General features: G+C 55.5%; 2 protein-coding genes across 14 annotated transcripts in view; one reads left to right on the top strand and one right to left on the bottom strand.

Annotated features, from left to right (window-relative positions):
- MAP3K4 (mitogen-activated protein kinase kinase kinase 4) overlaps positions 1 to 1,808 on the top strand; it is a 113,443-nt gene extending 111,635 nt beyond the window's left edge. For all 4 annotated transcript variants that reach the window (XM_049654542.1, XM_049654546.1, XM_049654543.1 and 1 more), the window contains one exon: positions 1,274 to 1,808. In XM_049654542.1, coding sequence (XP_049510499.1) covers positions 1,274 to 1,294 — 21 coding nt within the window. In that variant the 3' untranslated portion in view covers positions 1,295 to 1,808. The remainder of the gene's footprint in view (positions 1 to 1,273) is intronic.
- Positions 1,809 to 8,686: 6,878 nt separating this feature from the next.
- The window catches only part of AGPAT4 (1-acylglycerol-3-phosphate O-acyltransferase 4), a 127,734-nt gene continuing 109,661 nt past the window's right edge, over positions 8,687 to 26,759 (bottom strand). For 6 of the 10 annotated variants that reach the window (XM_049654556.1, XM_049654557.1, XM_049654555.1 and 3 more), the window contains 6 exons: positions 25,435 to 25,596; positions 24,797 to 24,950; positions 21,304 to 21,406; positions 18,750 to 18,825; positions 11,746 to 11,944; positions 8,687 to 9,246 (listed from right to left, as the gene is read on the bottom strand). In XM_049654556.1, coding sequence (XP_049510513.1) covers positions 9,152 to 9,246; positions 11,746 to 11,944; positions 18,750 to 18,825; positions 21,304 to 21,406; positions 24,797 to 24,950; positions 25,435 to 25,596 — 789 coding nt within the window. In that variant the 3' untranslated portion in view covers positions 8,687 to 9,151. Of the gene's footprint in view, positions 9,247 to 11,745; positions 11,945 to 18,749; positions 18,826 to 21,303; positions 22,755 to 24,796; positions 24,951 to 25,434; positions 25,597 to 26,759 lie in introns of those variants that run through there. The other 4 variants (XR_007462908.1, XR_007462909.1, XM_049654562.1 and 1 more) reach the window with 4 other exon arrangements.

Below are 26,759 nucleotides of genomic sequence, written 5' to 3' on the forward strand. Positions count from 1 at the left end.
AGAGTAGAGACAGGGTTAGTAATGACTCAAATCTAGGAGAGTAGAGATGGGGTTAGTAATGACTGAGTTCTACTAGGAGAGAGTAGAGGCAGGGTTAGTAATGACTAAATTCTGGGAGAGTAGAGACGGAGTTAGTAATGACTGAGCAGTCCATATGTTCAGAGCTGTGATAATGGTACGCGTGCTATGTTGTGGGGTCACTGAGAAGAGCAGTTTAATCCAGCTAGGTAATCTCAGGTATTGCTTGCTCTGGAATGAGATGCCTGAGCTGTGTGGGAGGGTTTGGAGGGGTCAGGCAGGGAGGGAGGGGTATGGCAGGGTGAAGAGGGTAAAACAGTCAAGGAACTGTGTGTGTAGATGGATCCTAGGATGTGGAAACTGGTAAAAGGTAAGGCTGGAAAAGTAAGCAGGCGCCACGTGAAGGAATTTCAGTTTTATTATAAGCATAATAGTAAATAGTGCTTTAGAATGATCCTTCTGGCAACAGAATAGTGAGGAAGTTGCTGATACAGCTAATAGGCTGGGCATGGGGGGTCAGGGGCGAATTATCAGCAATATTTAGGGGTTAAAATGGCCACCACCAAGTAGCTGATGAGCTGAGAAAGGCGAGTGAGGGTGGGGTCCAGGACGGCTCCCAGGCCCCGGCTTGGGTCACCAGGTTAGAGACCCCGTTGGCCAAGAGGGGTACAGAGGCAGCTGGCGGGGTGCTGAGTCATGGAGGTGGCGGTTCTGTCTGTGGCAGATCACGGTCGAGGTGCGTTTGGAACGTCTGCTCAGACTTCAGATGGGCACGTAGGTGTTGTGGGCCCACGCCCAGGAGAGAGTGGGGCCCAGATGCAGACCCGGGAGACAGAACGTTGCTGGGAGAGTATTCCAGGGAGAAGTGGGGTGCCCGTGAAACCCTGGGAAAACAACACTGGAAGGGCCTTGCAGGGGAGCCCCCGATAGAGGAAAGGACGATGCGGAAGAGAGGAGTGACCACGTTCATGGGTGGGTGGAATTAGGGAACAGACAGCTGGATTTGCTCTGTAGATATTAAGGATCTGTGATTAAAAAGACACTAATTTCTTTGTTATAAAGCATACAGACAGACTCTTACCGCTTTCAGTGGTCAGGCGACAGAGCAGTGACTTAGCTCTGACCTTACTCGCCGCACCAGCCGAGCCTCCCCCCGCCGGCTCAGCGCTGGGAACGTGGAGGCGGCGGCAGTGACTCACCGTGAGTTGTGCAGGGACCGTGAATCGTGTTCAGCTCTCTCCTGCCTCCCTCACAGGTTTGCACAGATGAAGAATGAAGCCAGTCGGTCTGTGGCCTGGTGGTGTGTGTGCTCGGATTCTCTCAATCACTACTGTATGTAATATTTACATAGAGACTGTGCCGAGAAGCAGTGTAAGCCTTTTTAACCTTCCAAGACTGAAGACTGCACAGGCGACAAGCGTCACTTGTCCTGCTGCTCCTGTCTGTTCGATGCGGCGCGGGGCCCTTCCGCGTGACGGTGTCCACGAGGTAAAGAAGCTGCATGTTAAGTGCCATTACTACTGTACACGGACCATCGCCTCTGTCACCTGTTTCTCGTGTGACTGAGGACCGTGACGTCAGTGTAGTATTTTTGACCTTCCCAGGTTCAAAAGCAGTTGTAGTGTTATCGGTGTCCTGGGCCTTGTTGTTAAACTTCTTGTTTGTCGAGTGCACTGACTGTGAAACCTTACCCTTTTGTCGTTGGCAAGCCACGGGCTTGTTACGCAAAGGCTGATTAATGAAATTTCAGAAAAAGGTTCTTTTTTCAATAAATGGTTTATTTTAGGAAAGTTCAGTTATACTGTCTCTTAATGGTTATCAGCTTCAGGTCCTAGACGTTACCTGAGACAGAGGTGTGTTGCTCTCACTCGTGTGTTCCCGTACCAAAGGGGTGCAGTCAGATGCACTAGAGACCGGCGCCGTCCTTCAGGACCTAGGACCTCCTGGGTTTTCGTGAAGAGTGAAGCAGACAAAGGAAACACCACTCAGGATGCAAGAGGGCCCCTTTAAATTCTCCTACGTCACCCGGGCAGTGTGGGAGGGTGAAAGGGTAAGCCTCGTTACCGCATGCTGGATGGAGGCCATCGATGTGTACCCCAGGATGGAGAGGTGACAGGTGAGTGGTAGGCACCGCCGAATGAGCTCTTGAGGAGAAAGCATCTTTGGCAGAAGGTGACCTTCCAGCAGTTAGTTCTCTAAACTAGCCCAAAGTATATGTCATTGATGGTGTTCTTTGGTTTCTTTTTTGCGATTAAGTTTTTAAAAGATTGAGCTTAAAGCTTCCTGAGATCTTTTCGGAAGCTGACACCGAACGGCTGACTCTGGGAGACTCATTTCTCCGGCACGTTGTGCGTTCACCTTCCCTCCTGGGCGGTAGTCCCCTTCGAGAGATGAATGGCCAGAGAACGCTGGCATCACAGCAGGATTATACACTTAGATTTTTTAAAAACATTTCAGCTCTTTCAAACAGCTCTGAGGTAGAATTCACCTGATCTTGGACGGATACCGTTAGGTGACTCTCCGTAATCAGTTGTACGTTTGTACAGCCGGCCGTCTTCACAGTCCGTCTCAGAACACCCCTCCACGGAGAAGCCTCGTATCCGCTTGGATCCCCCTTCCCGAGCCGTAGGTGACCACTCAGCCACCTCTTCTGATAGCTCGCCCTTTCCGGGCATGCCGTTCAGACGAATTTGACTGTACGTGGTCTTTTGCGTCCGGCCTCCTTCACTGAGCTTGGTACTTCTGAGGCTTATCCGGGCCCTTGCACGCCCCGGGACTTTCTTCCTCTGCGGTGCCGAGCGCTCCAGTGAGTGCAGACGCTGCACACGCGACTTCTTCACCGACGAGCTCCACGCTTTGCTTATCGGGGGCAGCGCTGCTCTGAACATTCACTCGCACGTGTTCGCGTGGACGGACGTTTTCATCTCTCTCGGCAGTGGGACTTCTGGGCCACGTGGCGAGTCCACGCTCAGTATTTTAAGAACGTGCCAAACTGTTCCCACAGTGGCCACACATCCTGCGCTCCCACCGGCCACGTGCGAGGGTTCTGGCTCCTCCATAACCTCCACGGGACTTGTCGTTCTGATGGTGTCCACTCTGTGGGAAACGCTGGCTCGCTGGGGGCTTGGTCCGCATTTCACTGAGGAGGGTGAACATTTTTTCTCCTGCGTGTTGGCCATTTGTATCTTCTTTGGTGACATGTCTGTTCAGGTCCTTTGCCCATCTTTTAATTGGGGTATTTGTTGTCTGATTGAATCGTGAGAGGTTTTTATATATTTTGGATACAAGCCCTTTACCAGGGATATGATTTATAGTCGTTTTTTTCTCCCTGTCTGTCTTTTCTCTTAATGGTGTCTTTTGAAATCTGGCTCATTAACTTGTTCTTTATTGCATGCTCTCTTGATATCCTATCTAAGAAATCATTACCGGGCCCAAGGTCATGAAGATTTACACTTAGGTTTTCTTCAAAGACTTTTCATAGTTTCTGCTCTTATGTTTAGGCTCACCGTCAGTTTGTAGGTAATTGTCATGTGTGACGTCGGTAGGGTTCACCGTGCACTTCAAGTGACTCGTTCGCTAACTTCCACTGTGGATGAGACAGAGAAGTGGAGGAGGAGCTGCCCCACCCACCGCCACCCCTGTCCTGGAGCCTCGGCCTTTCTGCCTCAGATGCGCACCGCTCGTTCTAGGCGCTGCCCCGTGTGGGCAGGGGGTGGGGTCCTGTGGTTTTGCGATGTTATTTTGCATAAACTTTAGAAGTCTGAGCCACCCTGCACAGGTTGATCGCCTTTGTTAATTCTGTCCACTGCTCTCCTTCCTCATCGTTTGCAGACATCCAGATGGAAATGGCTCTGGGCTGCACTGGTAACTCCTGATTTCCTAAAGTGCTTGGGAGGGATCCCGCTAGAGACTACAGAGCAAGAAAAAGTGCAATTTGTGTGGTGTAATGCGGTTTTGAAGTCCAAAGGGATTGTTATTCCAGAATCCTAACTTTGTATTCATGCTGCTTACCTCCTTAAATTTCAACAGAACAGAGATGCCAGAAATGTCAAAAATACCCAGTTTCTCCAACATGCAAAACAAGACTTTCCTTTCATATGAAAACAAAATGTTAAAGGTAAAAATTGTAGGAGTCTTATTCAGTGGGAAGCTTTGCTAACATGGCCGTAGGAGTATTTTCTAGATACTGAAAAGATCTAAGTAGGTACTTGAGAAGTGCTTGTCAGACCATTCAGAACCTTGATATTGAAGCAGAACGAGGCTGCAGGGGCTGAGGAACGCCTCGTTTCGAGCTGCTTATCCTTCACTGGAGAAAGCTTTGCTTTTTTTCACCACCAACTCTGCTTCAACATACCGTGTGTAACGTCCTGGATTTTATTTTGGCCCGTTTGCATTTAAGAAAGGCTCTTACTTTTACTTCAGGAAAGGGAATCAAAAGAAGACCATGGAAGGTCACTTACTAAAGCGTCTGAGTCAGCGCCCCCTTCATCTCACCAGCCTTCCCTGAGTGCCCGGTGCCCCGGCCCTGCCCTGGAGGGCTGATGCTCTCAGGAGACCTGCGCTAACCATTTAGGTCGAGTTTCCCTACTCTGTTTCTGACACCTTAGCAGTTGGTGACAGGTGCTGGGAATGGTACAGGATGTCATGGGTCTAGAGAAACCTGAGTACGTGAGTCCCCTATCCTCCTCTCAAGTTGTAGGGCGGTGCTTGGCGGCACCGTTGCCTTAGGACTGAAAGCCTGGAAGCCTCTGGAGTGGTTGGTTTTCGTTTACCCTTGCGGAAACTCTGGAAATACTCAAAACACAAGCCAGGGGTGCGGGAGCGCGTTGCAGGTTGTGGCGTGCGTTCTCTCGTGGCTGACGCGTCAGGCTCCTGTGCCGCTCGGGGCGCTCCGTGCGGAGGGAGCCTCACACGGGCCCCTTGGTGGGGGGGGGGGGGGGGGGAGGGGGGCTGGCCTTGAGAAGGGACTTGCCCTTCCGTCTGGCATGTCGATCAAGGAAGCGAGCTTCGTTCAATCCTGGCAAAAAATTAAAAAATGGTTTTAAAAATGGTTTTTAATTAAATCTCTAGGGATACTTTTAGGAAATCATCCTCCTCCGATGCAACCAATTCTTTATCTGCGCAGCCACAGTGTCCTCGTAGAGGCGGGGAAGAAGCCACAAATGAGGGAGTTTCAGCAGCTGGCGTGACATTCCCACGCAATTCCTTGGCAAAGGCAGCAAATGACCGTGAGCCTGGCCCTGGGGGAGGGGCCGCGCCCCCGTCCAGGGCGTCCAGCCCCACGTCATTCGTCTTAAGAGCCACTGAGCTGGCTTCCCAGTTTGCACACGCAGCAGCTCCCGGCCGTGTGGACGCACGGGAAGCCTGCGCACGCGCGTCACGGAGCTGCGTCCACCGGGGGGCCGCCTCTCGCCCCCGCCCTGGCAGCGCTAGGCGTTAGGACCCGTTTTGTCGGAGGAAGAGCATTTACGGGGAGAACCGGGGCGGGGAACGCGAGCGGCCCTGCGGGGTCGCAGGTGGGGCGGTGCCCTTGCACCATCGCTGCCGCCCCGAACACCGTCCTCCGCAAGCCCCGCGCAAGACCCGCCCGCTGAAGGAGGGCGGACACTGGGTTCCCCGGGGAACCTGGCGCACGGTGACCCTGGGGCTGATACTGCGGGCGCCCTGCCCGGAAGCTCCGGGAAGGGCGGGATGGTTCGCGGCCAGTGCGGACGCGGCCGGCAGCCCGGTGGTGCGGCCCCGACGCTCCTCCAGTGGCCGCGCTGGAAACCGGCTGCCCCCGGAGCGTTTGTCCTCACCTGGGCCTAGCAAGTCGGTGAAGAGTCTGACCAGTGCCTCGGGGCAAGCTGGGTTGGTTAAACCGCGTTTTGAGCAGAGAACGGGTACCCTTTGGTCACTTTTGTCCATATTTAGAAGTGCTACACTCTCTGCAAAGCCGAATCCGTTTCGCATGGGGACCAGCCAGGCCGCTGTTCCATTCTACCGGCAGAGAAACCAGAAGCTGCCAGGGCCCCTTCCGGTGACGTCACATCATCTCTTTCTACGTCATGGCTGCATGGTTAGCATTGGATTTTACTGCTAAGTCACTGTGTTTCAGATCCACTTTTACGGATATGTTGGGAAAATATTAATGGTTTTAATTTTTAAACACCAGTGGCTACTACTTTTACAAGGTTTTGCATGCACTCATTTAGAGAATACAGCAAGTCAAGAGATACTCCAGTACTACTGTGTGATCCTATGAAAAGGGTTGTGGTCTCTCTAAAAAAAAAGCAAGATGATAGACTCACAGAGCGCATGAGTTCCTCCTCCACGGTTGCCCCTGGTCCTTTAGCAGGCCCAGAATCTGTCCACTGCCCCTGGCTGCAAGCTGCATTTTGGATGGCTGGGGATTTTGGTAAAGAAAGTCACTCTGTGGAGTTGGTTTCCTAGAAGAAGTGCATCAAACTCCCTGCCTCAAAGCTGCAGGAAGCCCGGGGTGTGGCTGTCCAGAGTGCAGGAAAACGGTGTTTTCGTCTGCTACGCTGGATCCCAGCGCGGGCTCTGGGCAGGGCTGACCCAAGCTACAGTCGGATGAAAATGTCAGGACGTGAAGCTCTTCATCCAGGGCACGCCACCAGGGAGCACTACAGGGGGCTTAAACCCCATGGGGTCTTAATTTGGGGACAAATCTACATCCTGGGAGCCAGAACGGCTCCTTGCTGAAGAGATTCTGGCATCTGTGAGACCTGCGCACAGGTTAAGGGGCCCAGGGATGGGTCTTTCCAAAGTTCTGTGCTCGTCTCTGCCATTATAGCAGCAGGGTAGGAGGAAAACCAGATCCCCGAGCCTCCTGACAAAATGCTTCTTCGTGGGAGGGCAGATAGCCGAAGAGAGGACAGGCTCTGTCCCCAGCACCCCGCATTCTCTCGCTGCCTAAGGCAATTCTGAGAAGTTGTGCGACGAGTCCTTTCCCAGGAGAGCATTCTGCCTGCCCTCCTCCGACCTGGACCCACGGCGCGGGTGCGCAGCCTGCGTCTGTCTGCTTGTCAGATCCTGTGTTTGGTCCCAGAACCAATTCAGAAAAAAAATAAATGTCTCAGGGCCCCTTTTATGTTCTGAAGTGAAGGCAGGGTATATGATATTAGAACTTAATCACCACTGTATTGAATGGGGGGGTGACAGGAAAGTGACACGTTTTTGGACACCTCAGGGTGGTTTCTGAGCACTTTGGGAAGTCGCGAGGTGGAGGGCAGCTTTCTTACCTCTGATCCCTCTTTTGTTTAGTGCTTTAGGATTCTTACAGTGTGTTTACCCTTGAAACAGCCCAAGAAGTAGGTGTTATCACCTTCGTTTTACCAACGGGGAAGCTGGGACTCGTGGCAAAATGACTGGCCCGAGGTCTCGGAGCGAGTTAGCGGCAGAGTGCTGTGAGGGCAGACCACACAGCTCAGGGATGACGGACTCTGACCGCTTTACTCTGTCCCCTGCGGAGCACGGAGTCCCCAGCGGAGAGCGGCCCCCACATCCAGGTGCAGGTTGACACATGGGAACACGTATACAGACACGTAAGCCGCTCCAGGGGCCTGCGGGGGATCTGCCCACACCTCTCTATTCTTTTTGCTTTGTGGGAACCGTGCGTCTGAAGCCAGCACGTGGCCTTACGCAGGGTGAGCACACGCGTGGGGCACATCCACCCTGCTCTCAGGCCCGGGCCTCACCGGAACGCCCGTCCCACAGCCAGAGTTTGTTCCTCTTCTCCCTTCTGCAGCTTATGTCCACGATACGTTACTGTCCCTCGAGCAGAGAGAGCTTCTGTAGAGATGACGCCTTTCAGTACTATTTGCCCAGCTTCTTCTGGGAGCACAGAATAGACCTCTGTCCTGAGCAGCATGTCGCTGAGCACAGAAAGGCTTCTCCCGCTTAACTCTTCGCGCTTGGAAATACCGTCGGTCCAAGTGCCGTCACGTCTTGACCCGAGAGGACACAGTGGCCGGTACCTACGTGTTCTCCATCAGAAGCGTCACTGCCTCTCTTTCGTGTTTTGTGTTAGGCCTGTGGGGCCTGGCGGCGGCTTGCAGAAGCCCTGCGTGTGCCTGTCACTCCCAAGAACACCTTCCATGCCCAGGAGCAGCCCTCGTTCGTGGTGTGAGTCTGGGCTTCTGGGAGAGACATGGAAGCCCAGGGGGTGCTTGTACCCCGTGTCTGCTCCAGCCTGACCCTGCTCAGAGGAGTCCCGTGGCCCCTGCATGGTGTTTGCACCAAAGGAGCCTGTCCTTGTTTGAGGGACCCAGTTTCTACCGGCTACTGAGGTGGGCAGCGGATGTAAAGTCATTTCTCAAATCACTGCAGACCGGAATGCTTACGATTTTTCCATTCGGTTTCCTCAGGGAACTGGCCACATCTTCAAGGCTTGGGCCAGGGAGACTCCGAAAACCAGACCTCACTGGGCCTCACGCTGTGTCCGACAGCCGCGCTCAGCCCGCCCCCGGCACCGCCACACCCCTTGAGCACTCGCTCCAGGCTCCTGCCCCTGCGCCTCCTGCCGGGAGGGCCCCTTCCGGCTGCCCCTGGCGTGCGGAGTCCCGCCTGTCCCTCCCGGCAGTGCTGCGGGGTCACTGCCACCTGGACACCAGGGCCACAGCAGAGAGCCGGATGGAAGTGCGCGGCAGCCTGTGTAAACACGTACCACAGAGAGCCAAACACTTTAATTGGTTTGTTTTTTTTGGAGGCATAATTTAGTCATCTTACCTAAAGCGCCTTTCACTCTCTCGCGATCCAGTACAGAAAACTCAGCACCAAAGAATGAAGGGGAACCCCTCCGTTCCCCATCCCTGCCCTCCCCCTGTGCCTCAGATCCCCCCCGAATGATCACAAAATAAGGCTTACACTCAACCGCACACCATTCTTACTCATGTGTTCTCTTACACTCACACACACACACACACACACACACACACGAAAAGAAAACCAAAACCCACTAAAGTGTGATGGGGGAAAAAAGATTTAAGAACATCTTCCTCCCCATCTGGCATCGAGACCAGACTCCCTGGCTTCCCAGCAGGGGCTCACCCCGCTTCGTCCCTGGGTCCCACTAAGGATGACAGCGTCCACCAGTCCCCAAGGTCCCCTCTGGGTGCTGATGTGTCCGGGGTCAGTCGTTCCGTTTCTGCTTGCTGTCGATGTTGCCGTAGGCAGAGCCCTTGTCGATTTCTGTCACCCCAATCATCCATCGGACTCCCATGGAGGCTGCGGAGATGGGAAGGCAGGGACTTAGGAGGAGCCTTTGAGGGAGATGCCGACGGGAAAGCCATCTGCAAGGCTGCAGCATGAGCTGAGGGGCTAACCTGGGCCCGTTGCGTCCTCCTGCTGCATGGTTACCCTTGAGCACGAGCGTCAGGATAGACTGACACTAAAACAGAGCAAGGCTGTTCTGCTGGGGGGTTTTATGCTCCTTCGACCCTTCGAACTGCGTGAGCCACGCTCCACTATACGTGGAGGCTTACGGAATTCCTCTGCTTCCCATGGGACCCCCGAGGCAGAGAGGATTCCCTCGCGAATGCAGGGCAGGTGCTTACTAAGGCCCCTCAGCGAAGCCTGATAGCCCCCCCCCCCCCCCCAGGAGCCTGGAGATTGCTAGAGCTCAAGTATCTGTTCGGTGCCCGGCACTGCTGTTGGTATAACTATAGAGCAGAGAACAAGAAAAGTCTGCAGAAAGCCTTTTCTCCAAGTGAGGTTTGGCCCAAACAGAGAACGGAAGGGACCCTCGTGAGAACCCAGCTGAGCCACCAGGAAGCTGGGAAACAAGGCCAAGTTCAGATGCTGTAGTTAAAGCTACTCCCTCCGAGAGGGCAGACTCGGTGAGCTTGCTCAGGGCAGGGAGCTTGTCTTAATCACCCTGATGAGCCCAGCACCAAACACCCTAGGCCTGGCAGACTGTGTCGCACACGTTTCAGAATGGATGAATGGGTGACAGCTGAAATCTTCGTGACGCACGTGTTTAAAAGCACGAGCAGCGTGGCCAGTGAACCATCGGTCAGGCACCCGTGGAGCTGACTGGTGTGCCTGAGCACAGCCCGGCCCGATGGGGCCCGTGTATCCCACGGGCCAGTTACAAACCAGCCGGGCTTCAGCCTGGGCCAGTTCTAAGGAGGACCCGTCCCAGTGGCCGAACCACCGTGCGGTGGCTTCGATGAGAGCGTAGAGAGTAAAGAGGTGCGTAAAACATCAGCCCCGTTGCCCAAAGGCCTTATAAGGGGAACAAGACACACGGCAATCCAAGACAGAGTGCAGGGAGGCTGGGGCTCGCAGCTGATGAGGCATAGGGGCAGGGGGCACAGGGCAGTCTGCTCCTCCAGAGCTCCTGGGGACCCCATCTCCTGGGGGAGAGAGTTCAGCCCGTTTTGGCTGTCACCACACACCTTCATCACCAAGGAACCAGGTTCTCCCAAAGGCACGGGTCTCTGCCCCCTCCCTCCTCCCTCTGGAGACCCTGACCACAGGAGCTGCCTGTCACCCAGCCAGCAGGCGGCAGGGGGCCCTCTGGCCTGTTGGGGAGGGGGACTTAAATCATTGGAAACGGGGTTTCTCTTACACCCCCTTTTTTCTACAGAGGGCAGGTGTTATTTTAATTTGCAACATGCAAATAGACCTTTTAATTTTTAAAAAGACCAGAGTAAGGTCTGTTTGGGGAATAACAGCCAGTTTGGCCTGTTGTGAATAGTCTAGAATTGGTTGGTTTGACCCAAAAGGATGAGAGAGGTCTCGTGTGCTGTGACAAGTGCAGGGGGCCGCAATTTAGGAGGTGAAAACACGGAGCTAGGGGAAGTCCCATCTGTGTGAATTTACATACGCACGTGTGCGCGCATCTGGGGGAATGTGAGCCAAACTGCTAGCGATGATCACCTCCGGGAAGCAGGCTCACAGGGCGATTTTGTCCCGAGACGCTTTCAATTTGACACGCTTTTATATTGTTGGCGCCTGGCGCGTTCGTTCGGTGCCTGCATGTTTCGCGGGAGTAACTGCGCCTGCCCCCGGATCGCGGCACACGCGTCTGCTCCGTCACAGGGAAGCAGGCTGCCCTCTGCCCACGCTTTCCAGTCCCGAGAGAGGATGCCTTTCCTCCCAGACTCGGGGCGACCGACCGCTTCGGGAGGCCTGGCTCCCGGGGGGATCCTGCCACGTCTCCCTCTGGCCCCAGGGGCACCTGACTGCAGGGAACCTTGGTGCGAAGAAACCACAGCAGTTCGAAACTGCTGTCCGTGAAGCCAGTACGGCTCAATGAAAACGCTGTCACCAGACCCCTCTCTCGGGTGTCGGTGCGCGTGGCAACCAAGTTCAAGAAGCACGCGCACGTCCCCGAAGGGGCCTGGACCTGCTTCGAGTGGCCAAGAGCTTTTGTCGGTTTCTGTTGGGCCCCAGGAAAAGGGTTTTCCTGGGGAGAAGGCAGAAACGACTACAGTTGAGCGGTGCTGTCCGCAGAGACCCCGTGACCGGATCTCCTGCCTCGCCGGGCCACGGGGAAAGATTCCTCCAGGCCTGGGGTCCCGGGTGTGTGTGGACACGTGCCCTGCGGTCCGCTCCTCCCTGTGCACCTGCAGCCTGCGCCCTCACTCCAGAGGCCGTGCGGCACCCGTGCGGCACCAGAGGTGACCCCCACTCCTGCCTCCACCTGTCTCCCCGTCAGACGCTCCTGGAGGTGGCGCAGGTGGGGTGGTCCCTACTTCCGGGCCTCTCGTCTTTACTTACCCACAAAGAAGACGAGGACAAAGCTGGCCAGGGTCAGGGAAGACCCACTGCTGATCATGTTGGTGAGGAACCGGAAGAAAGGGTAGAGCAGCAGGGAGGCCCAGAACAGCCAGTTGATGAGCGTCCAGGGCCGCCGGGGGGGCACCATGGGGGTCTCTGGGAAGGTGCCTGTCCTGTAGTACTCCTCCTGGAAGGCATCCTGGGAACAGAGAGGCGACCCTGAAGCACTTCCCTCACGCGCGACCCCGGGCTGATGCGGGCCCTTCCCAAGGCCCCGCTTCTGGGGGCAGCTCATGGCCCCCCCCCCCCCCCCCCCCCCCCCCGCCTCTGGCCAGGTGACCGGCCTCTGAGGCCCAGACTCCCGGTCTGCAAGACGGGCAGTTCTGCCGCCCAGGATGGGCCAGTGGGGAGCGAACTGAGGCGACACGCTGACCCTGGCCCTCAGTGGATGCCCGTAGAACGGACCAGAACCCCGGGGCTCAGGAAGAGCCAGGAGCTCGCCCTCTTGCACCTGACCCACGACACCGCTGCACTGTCCTGATCATCTGGCCCGGGCACCCCGGCTGCCTGACCACGAAGGGCTGTGGGGGCTGCTCGAGGGAGGCGAGGTGCTCACGGAGGAGGCCGGGCAGGGGAGGGCTCAGTGCCCAGCCCAGGCCAGCCTCCAGTGGCAATGCTCTCTGTGCCTCCTTCCTTCCTCAGGATCCAGCAACCGTGTGCAGTGGCTGTCAACACAGCCAGATGGCCAACAGCCTCCTGTCTTGACATTTCAGTAGATTCTCATCTGGTGCCTGACCCGAGACTAAATACAGGAGTTCCCCTCCCGCCCCTTCTCTGCAGGCTCCAACCCCGCCCACCATGGATGCCTGCACCTGCCGAGCCCTACACAAGCCGCGTCCTTCCTGTATGTAGCCCTTGTGCGTAAGAGACGAACAGCAGTAACAAAATAGAGCAGTTCCAACAACGTTGTAACCAAGGCTCCGTGAGTGTGGTCTCCCAGTGCCTTCACGCACGTACCCTCCCTTCTAGGGACGGTGTGAGATGATGAGATGCCCACGGGATGAGACGAAGGGAGGAACGGCGTGTGAGCCGCCGGCCTGCCACTGACCGGGTGCCGAGTCAGAGGAAGGATCGCCTGCTTCTGCACCGCCACCGATCGCGGGTCACAGACCGTGGGTGAGGGGACGGCCGGTGGTCCAGTGTGTGTGTGTGTGTGTGTGTCAGCGGGCCATCATGGGTCTCGGTGGGGGCACGGCGAAGCACAGGGAGCCCCGAAGCCGTCCCTGCGCAGCGAGCTCGCCCAGCTGCTCCCCGGAGCCCCCAGGTGGGAGTGAGTGATGCAGCGGGACCAGGAGGCGGCCCCGAGGAGTGTGCTGCCGGGAGGGACGGGCACCAGGACACCGATCGGCACTTCCCGGCACCGTGTGAGGATGAGGGCCGGCAGCCGTGGGCAGTTTCCCCATTTCTGAATATCGGCAACAAATTAACATCTCCTAACAACACCCCGGGGGCTGACAACAGGCATGCTGCCCCAAACCCATCTCTGGGTCCCGCGAGCCCCGTGTCTCAGCCCAGTAATGTCCCTGTTGTCTAAGGAGGCGGGGGTCCTGGAAAACAAGCCTCCATATGCCTGCGACTTACACCTTAGGTACCGAACTGTTCCCTTCAACGGCTTGAGATAGAAATCTCTAACATACATCCCACTTCTCTTTTTTCCCAGTCAGGAGGTACTGAGGAATATGCTTTTTGACCACTCAGGGTCATTATTAAAATGAGTCCGCAAACGGGCCTTTCTGGAAGGAGAGCCTCTGACCCCTTCCCTGGGGATTCAGGCGCTCTGCACCGAGGCCCCTTCCCAGGCCCGGTCCAAACTTTCCTCCTGCGTCTCTGCGCTTGGGCCAAATAATCAAATAATTTTAGGAGAACCGACCTGTGTGCCGAGTGCTCCCGACGCCCAAGTGACACAGAGCCTGTGGCCACAACAGACCACCTGATGGTGACATGTCCGATGCCCAGAGAGAGGGCACCTAACTCCGTCAAGGCCTCCCATAGTCCCTCCCTGCCACTAACTTGGCTGATGCTTCTCATCTCAGGTTGGGGCCACAGGAGCCCAATAACCAGTTAAGGGGTTTGCTGCGGACTGATTGTGCCCCCCGCAGAATCTGCATATGGAAACCGGATCCCCAGGGCGGTGGTTTCAGGAGGCGGGGCCTTTCGTGAGGATGCAGCCTTCATGACTGGGGGCCCCAGAGAGCCCCTGCACTCCGTCCAGCACGTGAGGACACAACAGCCTGGGCGGGGGGAGGGCGGGGGGTGCTGGCCTGGCCCCCTGAGCTGCGAGAGGCAAAGGTCTGCTGTGTACAAGCCACCTGGTCCCTGTCACTTTGTCATACAAGCCTGATTGGACAAAGACAGGAGGGGGTACCTTTGCGCCTTAAAAAAACCCCAAACAGCTTTATTGAGGTGTCATTTACATATCATAAAACTCCCTCATTTTAAAAAGTGGAGTTTTTTTTTTTTTTTTTTTTAATTCTTCTCTTTAATAGTCTTGATAATAACTTTTCTCTTGTGATATTTCTGCAGAGGGCCCGGTGCCACTTTCCCCATCTCTTGCCAGAAAGACACTGGCTAAGCCAACATTTATTTGTACCTCTAGCAAGAGGAAAAAGCCCTGCTTTTTCTAGGGGGTCAGAACTAATTCAACCCAGAGTTTTCTTTGTCTCTGTTTCGTTCAGAAAACTAAGACCCTTCACTGCCCCCACTGACATGGCTGCTGCAGTAACCCTTGCTGGCCTCCCTGGGGGCGTCACAGTGACTCTGTGACCCGGCAGGGTAGACCCGAAGCACGTCTGGGGCCAGACGTTAGCTCCAGCAGCATTTATGGCCTCTCTTGGTCACGTCCCTTCTTTTGCAATGAAGTCCGGCCCTACGGGGAGACGGCTTTGGTTCACGACGCTTCCAGTTTTTGTTTCCGTGTGTTAGGATCACGTGGCACAGGAGAGGCTAGAATTGGGAAATGTGTTTAGTGAAAGGGGAGTTGATTTGTTTCCAGAAAGAGCCGCCAGCCCAAAAGCGTAAAGGAGGAGGAGGGCCCCCTGACGCAGGGCAGAGCCCCTGAGCACACACGGTGTGCACACAACCAGAGCCCCGGGAGGCAGGCACCATAAGCCACGCCGGCCAGAAACAGCCCGGCTGGTTGGGTTTTCCCAACGTTCGGCTCAGCAAAATGAAACGTCTTTGATGGTGCTGGGGGAGGAAGGAGGGAGGGAAGGGAAGAGAGGAGGAAAGAATGAGAGACAGAAAGTAAGCACGTCTGGGCAGGAGGGACATTTTCAGAGGACGCCTTCCCCGGCGTCAGCCTGACATGGGGACGGAACTCCGGCCTGGAGTGTGCTGTGGGCAAAGGACGGTACCACGGGGCCAGGCCAGAGACCCTGCCGCCTTTCCAAGCAGCGATGCCCTCAGTGTAAGTGCAGAGGCCCTGGCCAGCTTGGAAAACCCTCAGTTCTTATGCGTGAAGAATTTCCCGCTGGCTTCTGCACCCCACACGGAGAAGCTGCCAACTGTGGCCCCTGCACGCCCACGAGACGGCTCGAATGCCCCTTTCCTTCACCCACTTTTCATCTGGCACCATTAAGGACTAATTCTTCACCCCTGCAGCAGACTTCAGACTGCATGCCAGGGAACTGAGTACTTTAAGTCACAAATGAAAAGTTAGCAGGGTGCCTGGGTGGCTCAGTGGGTTGAGCGTCCGACTTCGGCTCAGGTCACGATCTCGCGGTTTTTGGGTTCGAGCCCCGTGTCGGGCTCTGTGCTGAGCGCTCAGAGCCTGGAGCCTGCTTCAGATTCTGTGTCTCCCTCTCTCTCTGCGTAACACTGCCCCCCCCCCCCCCCCCCCGCCACTCACACTCTGTCTCTCTCTCCTCCAAAACTAAATAAACATTAAACATTTTTTTAAAAAAAAGAAATGAAAAGTTAGAATTTGTTTAAGCCACATGACAGAGGAACCATCATGGCTCTGGGGAAGGTGATTTGGGAGCTGCTGTTGTCCCCAAAGGGGTCACCTGAGGGCGTGCCTGGTTTCTCAAGCCCACACCCTGCAGCCAGCAGCAGTCCTGAATGCTGACAAGTGATCAACATTGTGCATTTCCGAAATGCCAAATTTGTTCCATTTAAAGGATGGCCCGGGCTTCAGAGATGATGGTCTTCCTATTTTAGGGTGTTAAAATGGCAGTCGTAGCTAATGGGTTTCTATCTATCTATCATCTATCTATCCATCTATTTTGAGAGGGGAGGGGGAGACACAGAATCCCAAGCAGGCTCCGTCTGCACCATCGGCCCTGAGCCCGACGCGGGGTTCAAACCCACAAACCATGAGATCATGGCTTGAGCCAAAATCAAGAGTCGGACACTTAACCGACTAAGCCACCCAGGCGTCCCTAGTGGGTTTCCTTTTGTGTCTCTGCTGGAGCAGAAGAAAGTGTCAGCACATCCCTGTGTGGCTGCCACCACCCTGTCCCACACTGACAGCCACTTTACTTTACTTGTCTGTGACATCAGAAGCCTGAGAATTACTGCCTTAAAGTCCCAAGCTCAAAGTCAACAGAATTGTCTTTCAACACCATACATCTGAAAGATGACGATTAAAACAGAGCCCCACTCTGACAAGCGTGGTGGGGCACTGAGATTTCTGGTACGTAAAGAAAGCCCCAGACCCAGCTAGGCTCCTGAGGAAACAGGGCTGACAGAAATGAAAGGCCGCCATCGTTCCCTGCCATCCGGTCACATCTCGTCTTGGAGGCACCGCTGACCCTTGCACTTACTGCCCAGCGGTGTTCCCTCCAGGGAAAAGGCCCGCCTCAAAGGTCTGCTCACCGGCAGACACAGCCCTCCATAGAGAGGAAGAACTTGGCCTCGGGAACCCGGCTTTATTAGTGAGCTGCGAAGATGGACAAATGATGTCATTCCCTGGACCTTAATACCCTCATCACTAGCCTAAGAGCTTGGAGCCAGATGATCGTTTCAACAATCCTCTCCAAACTGAACGCTATCATTTCTAATGCATATGTGGTTTAGGGAAAACCTTCCCGAGAGAGGTCGGCAAGAAGGAAAGGTGCCTCTCCACCAAACACCCAAGTGGCTCGGTTCACACGACGGCTGCCGCTCTCGCGCCCGAACACAGGAGACAAAGGGCCGAAGGAGAAAAACCTCCTTTGCTTTGGTGAGTTTTGGGTCCTGTGCTTGTTAGATTTGTGTGGTTCTTTACAAAGCGATTCATTTCTTAGGCTTTTGCTTAGCACGTTTTTCTTCTTGCTAATAGCGACATTTTTTTATACTGCCTAAATGACTAAACCAGGAAACCGCACAAGGAAAATGCTGCCTCGTGCATGAAACCAGAGGAAAAGAGTTTGTATTGTTTGTGTGTTTCTGTCGGGCCTGGGCCCGTGGCAGCACGGAAGCGTGGTAACTGGGAATCTTGCTAAAAAGCATCTGCAGTGCGTTTCCAAGGGCAGGTCTGCAGGCCGCGTGTCAGAGGCGGCCTTCTAGAAATACACGTTTCCAGGGCTCCTCAAACCCACTGCATAAATCTCTGAGGCTGAGGAAGATGCATGGCTCACACTCCGTGACAGGTGTCTACTGTTGACTATTCGTAAGAGGAAACTGGATGCCCATCCCTATTACTCGTCCAGAAAAGACACGAAGCAAGTTCCGTGAATGCGCTTTTAAAGGCACCATCAGAAAATCACTTCCTTGGGAACACAGGAGCGACTTCTTGCTAAGACAGTATGAGGATCTTGATCCCCAAAATGGAGCCTCTACTTAATCTGATGGTAGTAACTGGGAAGGCTTTGGGGCCAAAGCACATTGGCAAAGGCAGGATTAAAATTCCTACCCCACTGTAGGGGACAGCCCATAGAGTTCTGGGCAATTATCTCTAGAGGGATGGGTCGGGGGGGAAGACAGCACATTAAAAAGGCAGGCAGTCTGTATTTATGGAGTTTGGCAACAGGAAATCAGTATCCTGCTTATTGAGCTCGATTCTAGGTAATAAGCTGGTTTGCCCTTAAAATGTACGATGAATCAGGGGCGCCTGGGTGGCGCAGTCGGTTAAGCGTCCGACTTCAGCCAGGTCACGATCTCGCGGTCCGTGAGTTCGAGCCCCGCGTCGGGCTCTGGGCTGATGGCTCGGAGCCTGGAGCCTGTTTCCGATTCTGTGTCTCCCTCTCTCTCTGCCCCTCCCCCGTTCATGCTCTGTCTCTCTCTGTCCCAAAAATAAAAAAAAACAAAAAAACAAAAAAACAAAAAAACAAACAAAAAAAAAAACGTTGAAGAAAAAAAAATGTACGATGAATCAGAAATAAGTCTTTATGGGCAGTGAGGCTTGGTCATAAGGACGCCTTCCTCATAGGTGGAAGCTAGCCTTTTCTCCTTCATAAGATCAGGCAGTTGGGACAATGATAGTTAGCCTGCCTCTGCCCTGAGCAGGTCTTTGAAGAGAGAAGCCAACGGAAGGTAAGGTCCTGCCCAGAGGAAGCAGAGACGGTGTGTGTGGTGGTGACGGGGACGCGGAGGGAGCTGAGGGGCTGGAACAGACAGGAGGCAGGGGGGCACTGCACCAGATCAGACCAGCAAAGTGGGTCCTTGCAATGCGGATGCTGGTGGTTTTGAGACCACACAGGCAGCCACGCTGCAGGTCTGGAAGCCATCGGGATCGTATGCGTTACTGAAAGAACATTCCACCCCCAAGTTCCAGACACGGGCTGTTGGGGCCGTCACTTCCTCTTCTGTCCACTACACCCATCATTCTTCCTGTGAAGCCCCTTTGACACATATTTTGCTATCTTCTTTTCCCCACTGTTGAACAGAGCGTCAGCCCCAGGGCGGCTGCTAACTAGGCAGTGGGGTCTCGCCACCGTCAGCTCCCAGAGGCCCCCACGGCGCGCCCACAGCCGCAACTCGAAACGGGGGTCGTTGGGTCCCACAGAAGCACCCGCGGCACTGACCTTCTCCTGGTAGAGTTTGTGGAGCCAGGCTGAACACTCATCCTCGTCTTCTGGGACTTCTTCTAAAGGAATCCGCCTGCAAAGCAGAGAGCAGCTAGCAGCGGGGAGGCCGACGCCAGATGCCCCCACCACGGTTTCAGAGTAACAGTGCTCGACCTCTCTGGGCTTCTGTTTAGGTAACCTGATCATGTGGCTGTGAGGAGCGCAATTCAATTGATACAGGCCCAGTTGTAATCATAGTCCACGAAGGAGTGGCCAACGGCAGGTTCAGGGACTCAGACACCTGCCTCTCTCCGTCCTCCCTCCCTACCTCATGGAAAGGCTCCCAAGACCGGCTGTTTGCTTCTCCAAGAGAGGGCAGAACTGCCTCCGTTCCCACATGTTAGAATCCAATGTATATGCAGAGAATCTATGTGTAGGTGGTAATCTGCTAATACTTCTGCCAGCCAAGTAATGACTAAATACGGTGGTGAAGCGTCTCCCATCAAATGATTCCTTTGACCTCTTGGACAGGTTAGAGGTGGATCCCGATGTAAGGATTTCGACAAACAGAAGGACCTGTATGTTGGGCAACTCCTGTTCCCCGCAGGATGGGAGAGATAGGGGATCCTGGCCAGGCCGTGGGGCTCTTGGCTCACCAGAGGTGGAGGAGATCCCAGGGTGGCTCTGGGCTGGGGGCTCAGCCACTTGCCAACAGCCCCACTGAGCAAGGGGGAGTCACTGGACCATGTCTCCTATTGTACATACATTTCTGTGTGTTCCCAGGTTGCTGGCTTTTGCGATGCCCAGCCGTATTCATTCACACCTGATTTTATCCATGTAAAATTCTACATCCCTCATGACTGCCATGGGTGGACTGGGTCCTCTCTCCGGCTTTGGACTATCTTCGCACGAAGATACATCTTTAGAACTTATCCGTCACACTATAGCCCGTTACGAGAACATGCGATTTCGTCTTGTAACAGAGGCAGTATTGTTCAGGGTGAGAAATCACCCGGTAGGCCCCTACAAATACTCCCACCAATACCCTACTCCTGCGCTCTTACTGGCTCACCCTGGTTAGGAAACCGGATCTCTCAATGTGTTTCTTGAAAAAGGTTAGAAAGCCTACATGCTATTTATTCCAACAGTAGGAGTTTAAGGCAATTTTGCTCTTTTCAGTAACTTATTTGACATTCTCCACCTTGCTTTTTGAACACTTTGTATTGTGGTAAAACACAAGAAAGCCTCTCTCATTTTGAAAGGGCCCCTGCACCACGAGGAGTGGCACGGTCTTCGTCGGAAGCCGTGAGGGTGTACCAACTTCCGTGGGCCTGCTGGGTATCGCATTTACAACCGTCATCCCTACATGTGCTCCAGAGAGGTGCAGTTACCCGAGAGGTGGCCTAGTAGAGGTGCAATAATCTTGCATAGTGGGCGAAGTTTCCCCAAAGAGCAGGGGCCCAGCTGGCCACTGAGTGGCGCTTCTGCTAGGTGATAGAGTTCAGGGGACAAAGCCTCCTTTACTTCTGGAAGGAGGCCTCCCTTGGGAAGGTTGCGTTTCCTACCCTCGTCTGCCTTAAACTGAGTGATAAGCCAGACTGTTGGCTGTGGCCTTAGAAAACAGTAGTACGATGCTCCCTCCTCTTTGTAAGGGGGAGCCGAAGTCATTTCCGGCTAGAAAGCTATTTAATCCAGGCTGTCAGTCCTGGAAGGTTTGAGCTTTTTCTTGAAGCCCCGTGGTGACGATCAGCCACCGAATTTGCATCCTGTGTTGACTTTAGCATCTGTAAGGTCTTTAAAAAAATAATCAGAATGCTATAGAACACTTGGCTAGCTCTCCAGCAGTGGGCATGTCTGAGCACCTTGGTTCGCCTTCTGGGCAGACCACCTACTGCACAAGAAACCAGCGCGATCCCTCAACCTGGTCACATGGGGTTTCATGTGTGTGCACCGTTGTGTTTTACCATCTGCAGTGTCTTTCAACGGTTTCCCATTAATCTCGACATTGCAGACGACCAGGGGGAGATCCATTCTGTCAGTTGATAAATGGGCAAAGAGAACTAGCTTGTCGAAAATCTCGTGAAGTGTTTTCAATAAAATCGTAATAGCTTGGAATGTAACACATAAGGAAGATACTGCTAAAATGGTCTCCATTTGTTTCTAGACCTCCCTATAAATTACACACCCTCTTATCTGCGGACATCTGTGTGCAGCAGACACATCCTCCAGGAAAAGGGGTCAATGAAATAATCTCTTCACACTCAATCTCAAAATGACTATAAAATGACTAGGCTTCCGTCTGGCTAGCATGAGCTCTACGATGAGTATGAACTGGTCAGAGAGAATCAGAAAGTAGCTGAGAAGAAACGAGGCCTCCCCTGATTATTCCCATGAGTGGCCTGTGTCTTGAGTTTCTAATACCAATACGGGTAGTGAATGGGTCCGTTTCAGTACAGATTACAGACAAGAAAATATTAAACAGATTTCCCCGGAAAGAGGTTGGCCGGCCATTTGGGATTTATTTACTTTGACGGGCGCTCTCTTTTTTGGAAAGAAAATGGAACCCACTTACCTGACGTATAAATCTGCATGATATTTCTTCCCGTTTAGGACCCCCAACAGTGTTGGATTTTCATTATTTCTGAAATTGAGTGTACAGTCATATACAGCTGAAACTATAAAAAAATAAAACAAATACAAAGCAGTATATAGCGTGTGAACCCATAGATACACACATTGGAAAACAATACTGAAATCTGCTAACTGGGTATCTCAGGATGGTGGGATTACTGGGTTCCTCTTCATGCTTTTCTATATCATCCAAATGCGTTCACTGAACACACATCACTTTCTGTAATCAGACAGCACACTAACTTAGTAGCTGAGAACAGAGTTATTACTGAGGTCAGATCAGTTTAAAGCAATACTGCGATGTCCCTTCTAGACGTACTACAACAAGAACCCATATTTCGACAAATACCAATAATAAGGTCAACGAATCTAACGCATGCTAAGGACATGTCTTAAGTTGATGGCAGTGTAACCATTTTACCAGCGTTTCTCCCTCTAGAAAAATAAGATAGCTACAAAACTAGAAGTGGATGTGGGGAACCTTTTAAGGAATTGAACTAGAGTCGGCTGAAACATGACAGAGAAACAAAGAAGAACGTGTGGTTTCAATGCGTCTCCCAGGCGGTGAGTTAACCCCGCAGCTTGCTGTCAGAATTCACTGTTGCAGCTTACTGGGGGGAGGCGGGGAGGGATGCAGAATGCCCGAGGGAACAGCAGTGGAGAGGGAAATACGGAGGGGAGACAGATGCCATTCCTGTGGCGTCAGGACGACAGGACGGGGCAGCAGAAGGAACAGGAGTTGTGGAGTCAGGCTGGTGCCTGCGGGATCTTTTCTCGGACAGGCCACCCAGCCTCCCGGAGCCTAGCTCCCCTGGAGAATGGGACCCACGATGCCCTCCTCCCACGCCTGCTGAGCTGGCGAAAGTCACCACTGTCCGCAGGGCTTGGCACACTGTGCCGGGGAGACTGTGCGCCTGATACGGTACCGAGATCCTGGCATGGGTACGGCTACTCTTCATAAAGTGGGCAGGAGGATGACGGGATGTCTTGGTTCTAGTTGGGAATATGAAGAACCAGCATTCAAAACCCGGTCAGAAAAGCACTGTCCATTAGCTTCGACCTGCTGCCTGCCCGCCAGCGGGGTCTGCGTGGGGCGCTGTGGCAGCTGGAGGTGGTCTTTGCTGAGGAGAGAGGGGCTCTGGGGCTGGCTCCCAGGAGTGCCCGGGGGGTGGCCCCCCACCCCCCAGCAACCCAGACCTCTGCCCCATCCTGTCATTCCGGTGGGGAAAGGTGTGGCTCTCCAGGGGCGAGTGAGGCTGGTGGAGGCATTATGGTAACAGGCATTCGGGCTGCACCGGGTGTGGCTGTGGGGTCACCGGGTCTGGGAGCAAGAAGGGCGCGTGTGGCTCATGGAGTTCAGCGGGCTTCAGCCTCCTTCCTTCAGACTGGCTCCTACACACAAGTGGGGTGGCTTTGGTTAATTAAGGACAGGGGAGCGCCAGGGGGTCCCCAGAGGACAGCCTAAAAACTAATGACTTGCACAGTTCTCTTCGTTTCCAGAGGAGTAACCCCAAGAGAAGCGTCTTGAAGGGACACAACGGCCCAGCAGGAAACCCATCTGCCTGCAAAGCCCTTGAGCCCCAGCCTCTGTGGACTAGTGGAGCCATTTGGAATAAGTTCCTTAAATTCTCTGTAAGCCCCAACTTCCCCACCTGGAAACTGGAAGTAAACAAAGGGTTGCGTCGCTGGATCTGGCAAGCACACTCTGGCCGCGCCACGCGTGACGAGCCTGCGCACAGGACAGATGACAAGTGCCCTGCGCGCGCTGGCGCTCATTCCGGGGTGGGGGGAGGGGCGGGGCGGTGGGCGCACGGATGCCGCGGCCTGCAGGCCAAGCTCAGCCAGGGGGTCCGTCTGGGCGCGGCGCCGGAACCCCGCGGGGAACACCCCACCCCGAAGCTGGGCGCCCCCACCAGGGGGCGAAGGTGAGGCGAGCAGGGTGAGCGCTGAGTAAACGTTCAGTGCGCGCCAGGCCCGGGGCCGAGTCCTCTACGCGTTTTCTCACTTAACCCTCGCGACTCCAAGAAGCTTTGCGAGGTGATGCGCCCGGGGCCCCACGGCGCGCGCGAAAGCCCTCCCCAACCCCGCCGCCCCGGCACTCAGGGCTGGGTCTCAGGTCTGCCCCCGACTCCCCGGGGCGATGCAGGACGCGAGCAGCTGGTGTCTTGGGAGGCCGAGGGAGGGACCAGCAACCGGGCGGGCGACCTCGGCCCCGGGGGCAGCGGGGAGCTCAGTGACGGGGTCTAGTCTCCGGGCAGCTCTGCAGGCGGACCGGGGGGGGCCCTCGGTGCGCGGCCTGGGATCTGCGAGCGGCTGCCCGGGCTCTCCTTTCTCCCCCCTCCCCGCGAGCCAGCCCGGACTGACGCGCTGGTGTCTGGGCGGGAGGAAACCCCGGGTCAGCCTTGCGACCGCGAGGGGACCAGGGGGTGGGGCCGGGCCTGGAGCAAGGGAGGGGGCGGACGCGGGGCGGGGCCGGGGGCGGGGCCGAGGGCCCGGGAGGCTCAGCTCCCCTGCTGCGGCGGCCGCGGGGCGGGGCGGGGGTAGGGCCCCCCCCACCCGAGGACTGGCTGCCCCGCAGGTTGGGGCCCGGCTCGGGCGGGTCCGCAGGGGGCCTGGGCGGGTTTACGCGAGACCCCGGGCGCGGGCAGCGCCGCAGGAGACCCCTCGCCAGACACTCAGATCCCTGTGCTCCCAAGAGGGAGACGAGACCTGGGGGCCTAAACAAAGAAGACCGTGTGCGGACAGAAGCTGTTGGACCGGCTGCCGGACTCCGGCCCGGGCGGCGCCTGGCCCCGGGGGACGTGGGCCACGAGGGTCACCAGCCTCGCTCAGGGCAGACGAGGAAGGGGGTGAACCTCTGGGAGGGGGCTGGCTGCCCGGGGATTTAAGATGAGACGGAGTCATGACGGGACGCTGGAAAACAAATGCTCCCAACTCGGGGTCAGCGGGGACAGATGGCAAGGTCACAGGGTTCATCAGCTGGAGGCAGCTGGTGCCACCAGATGGGCAAGAAATGCCACACAAAGCAAAACGACAACAAAAACCTGGGCTAAGCAGGCGTGGGGCCTGGCTGACCCCAGGTGAGGACCCGGGAATCCACAAGGTCAGCACAGCCCTGCAGTCCCGGTGCTGAGCAGGAGGGGGCGGTGTTTGCGCAGAGTTCGTGCGCGTGTGCGTGCCTGGGTGTGTGCGTGTGTGTGTGTGTGTGTGTGTGTGTGTGTCAGAGAGAGACAGACAGAGTGAGAGAGAGAGAGGGAGAGAGGGGGGGAGAGAGCGAGCATTGGCCTGGATCCTGGCAAGCCATCCTTTGTCCCCCGTTTGCCCTCCCAGCGACCGGCCGCCATCAGCTGGGGCGCGCTGCCAGGGGACAGCCATTCAGATCGGGTGCTGGGGCTCGGTCTCCTTGCTGCAGGGGATTCTGGAATCTTCCTTACCTACATTTCTCAAACTCCTCACGGTGACGGCGAAGCCTTTGGTGCGTGGCAGCAGGTGGTACTTGAGGCTGGGCAGCCCCTTGGCTCGGGCCACCTGCATGCTGATCTGGTGCTTCTTCTCCGTGAAGCGAGTGCCCTCGCAGTGAATCAGGAACTGGAAAGGACAGGGCGACGGTCACACACAGCTGCCGGTCTCACACACAGGGCCCCCGGTCACGCTCACTCTCAGAGTCACGTGCTGCCCCCGGTCACACGCCTCGGTCACACACGGTCCCCCAGGAGCCCTAGGGAACGGCCCGAGTGGGGACAGCCCGGCGGCTGCGTGGCCCCCGGCCTCAGGTGGGGCGCAGAGGTGGCCTTCCTGTCTCTGAGCTTTGGAGACCAACGTTTACCCTGAGGATAGTAGAGGAGTGAATGTGTGTGTGATAAGAGTGTCCCGAGTGTGTGTGACAAGAGTGTCCTGAGGATTTATTTCTGCACCAGTCAGTTCAGAGGGAAGGACAAGTGTGCGACCGTGGGGAGGCCAGCGGGGCAGTTGGCAGGAGCGAGGCTTGTCAGGCACTCAGAGCACCGGGGGGCGTGGCCGCTCGGGGTCAGGGGTCGGGGGTCGGGGGTCGGGGGTGGGGGGTCTCACGTACAAAGTACTTCTCGGGGTAATCCCGGAGGTGCAGCAGGCTCTGCGAGACGGTCTTGCGGTCTTGCTCCCACTTGCGTGTGCAGAAGACCATCTCGGTGAAGTACCACATCCAGCCGATGATCGGGACATAGGCCAGCTCCTTCTTGGCCAGGACTTTGGAGCCCTGGAACAGAGGAGGGGGCCCAGGAGTCCGCGAGGGGGATTTGCGGGGCCTCTCCCACGGCTGTTGGAGACGCTACCAGAAAAAGGGGAGAGGACGCGCTCTCCGAAGGCCTAAGGGGACGGTCCCACAGCACAACGAAGCCGGAGCCTCCGCACCGGTTAACTCGAGGCCAAGTTTGTGCTAAGTCTGCGGGGCGGGGAGGAGCGGGGGGTTCTTAGCAGGGGTGCGCAGGCATCTGGGCAGCGTCTGGAACAGCGAGGGACATTGAAGGGTCATCGATGCTCAGCTCATTTTCCAAGCTGGCCATGCAGTTGTAACACCAAACCCTTTCTGTAGGTCTCACTCAGTCCTCAGGCAAACTTGGCTGTGCGGGCAGGGCAGGCATGATCTCCTTTCGGAGACTAGGAAATGGGGTGGGGGTGGGGGCGGTTCTCTGCATCGTAGAGCTGCAAAATGGGGGAGCCTGGAGTTGAGCGTAGCTCACCAGATCGTGTTGGGGGCTCCCCACCCATCCCCTCGCTGGCTCATCTCTAAGGCTGGCAGTGGGGTCGGGACATCCGCCCGAGGCTGGCTCAAGACGCAAGGGCTTGGCCCATCAACCGGCGGGCCCCTGAGGCCGCTCAGCCAAGGCCCCTAACCAGCTATGCCAGTCTACACGGCCTGTGCTGGCCTGGGGAAGACCAGGGGTCCAGGCGGATGAGGGGAGACCCAAAACTGCCTTACATCTAGTGGGTTGGGTTCTATATTTTTCACCCTTAATTTTGGAATTGGCCAAGATACTCTTCGAGATAGCCGTCATTGATGAACGGCATGGGAGACCGAGGCAGTGATGCGGACAGTCGGGCAGCCATACGGACTGACGACTGTTTACTTATGCCCTGAGCCTACGAGACTTGTCACGTCCCCAGCAACCACACAGCTGCAGCTAGGTGAAGACCAATAAGCCCATACGTATCCCCTTACACACCTGTGCAGACTGGAGAGCGGCAAAAAACAGCCACTTGCCCCCTTTATGTTAAAGCAACAACAAACATCTTGCCCCACGGTGGGGAAGACAAAGCACAGACACCGTTCAGGTTCAGTGTCTCTATGTTTTGATGGGTTTTGCTTTTGTTATTCTCACAAACCCAACATGCAAGTTATCTCGAAGAGAACCAAGCCAT

The sequence above is a fragment of the Panthera uncia genome (genome assembly GCF_023721935.1).
Source record: "Panthera uncia isolate 11264 chromosome B2 unlocalized genomic scaffold, Puncia_PCG_1.0 HiC_scaffold_24, whole genome shotgun sequence".
Lineage (NCBI taxonomy): Eukaryota > Metazoa > Chordata > Mammalia > Carnivora > Felidae > Panthera > Panthera uncia.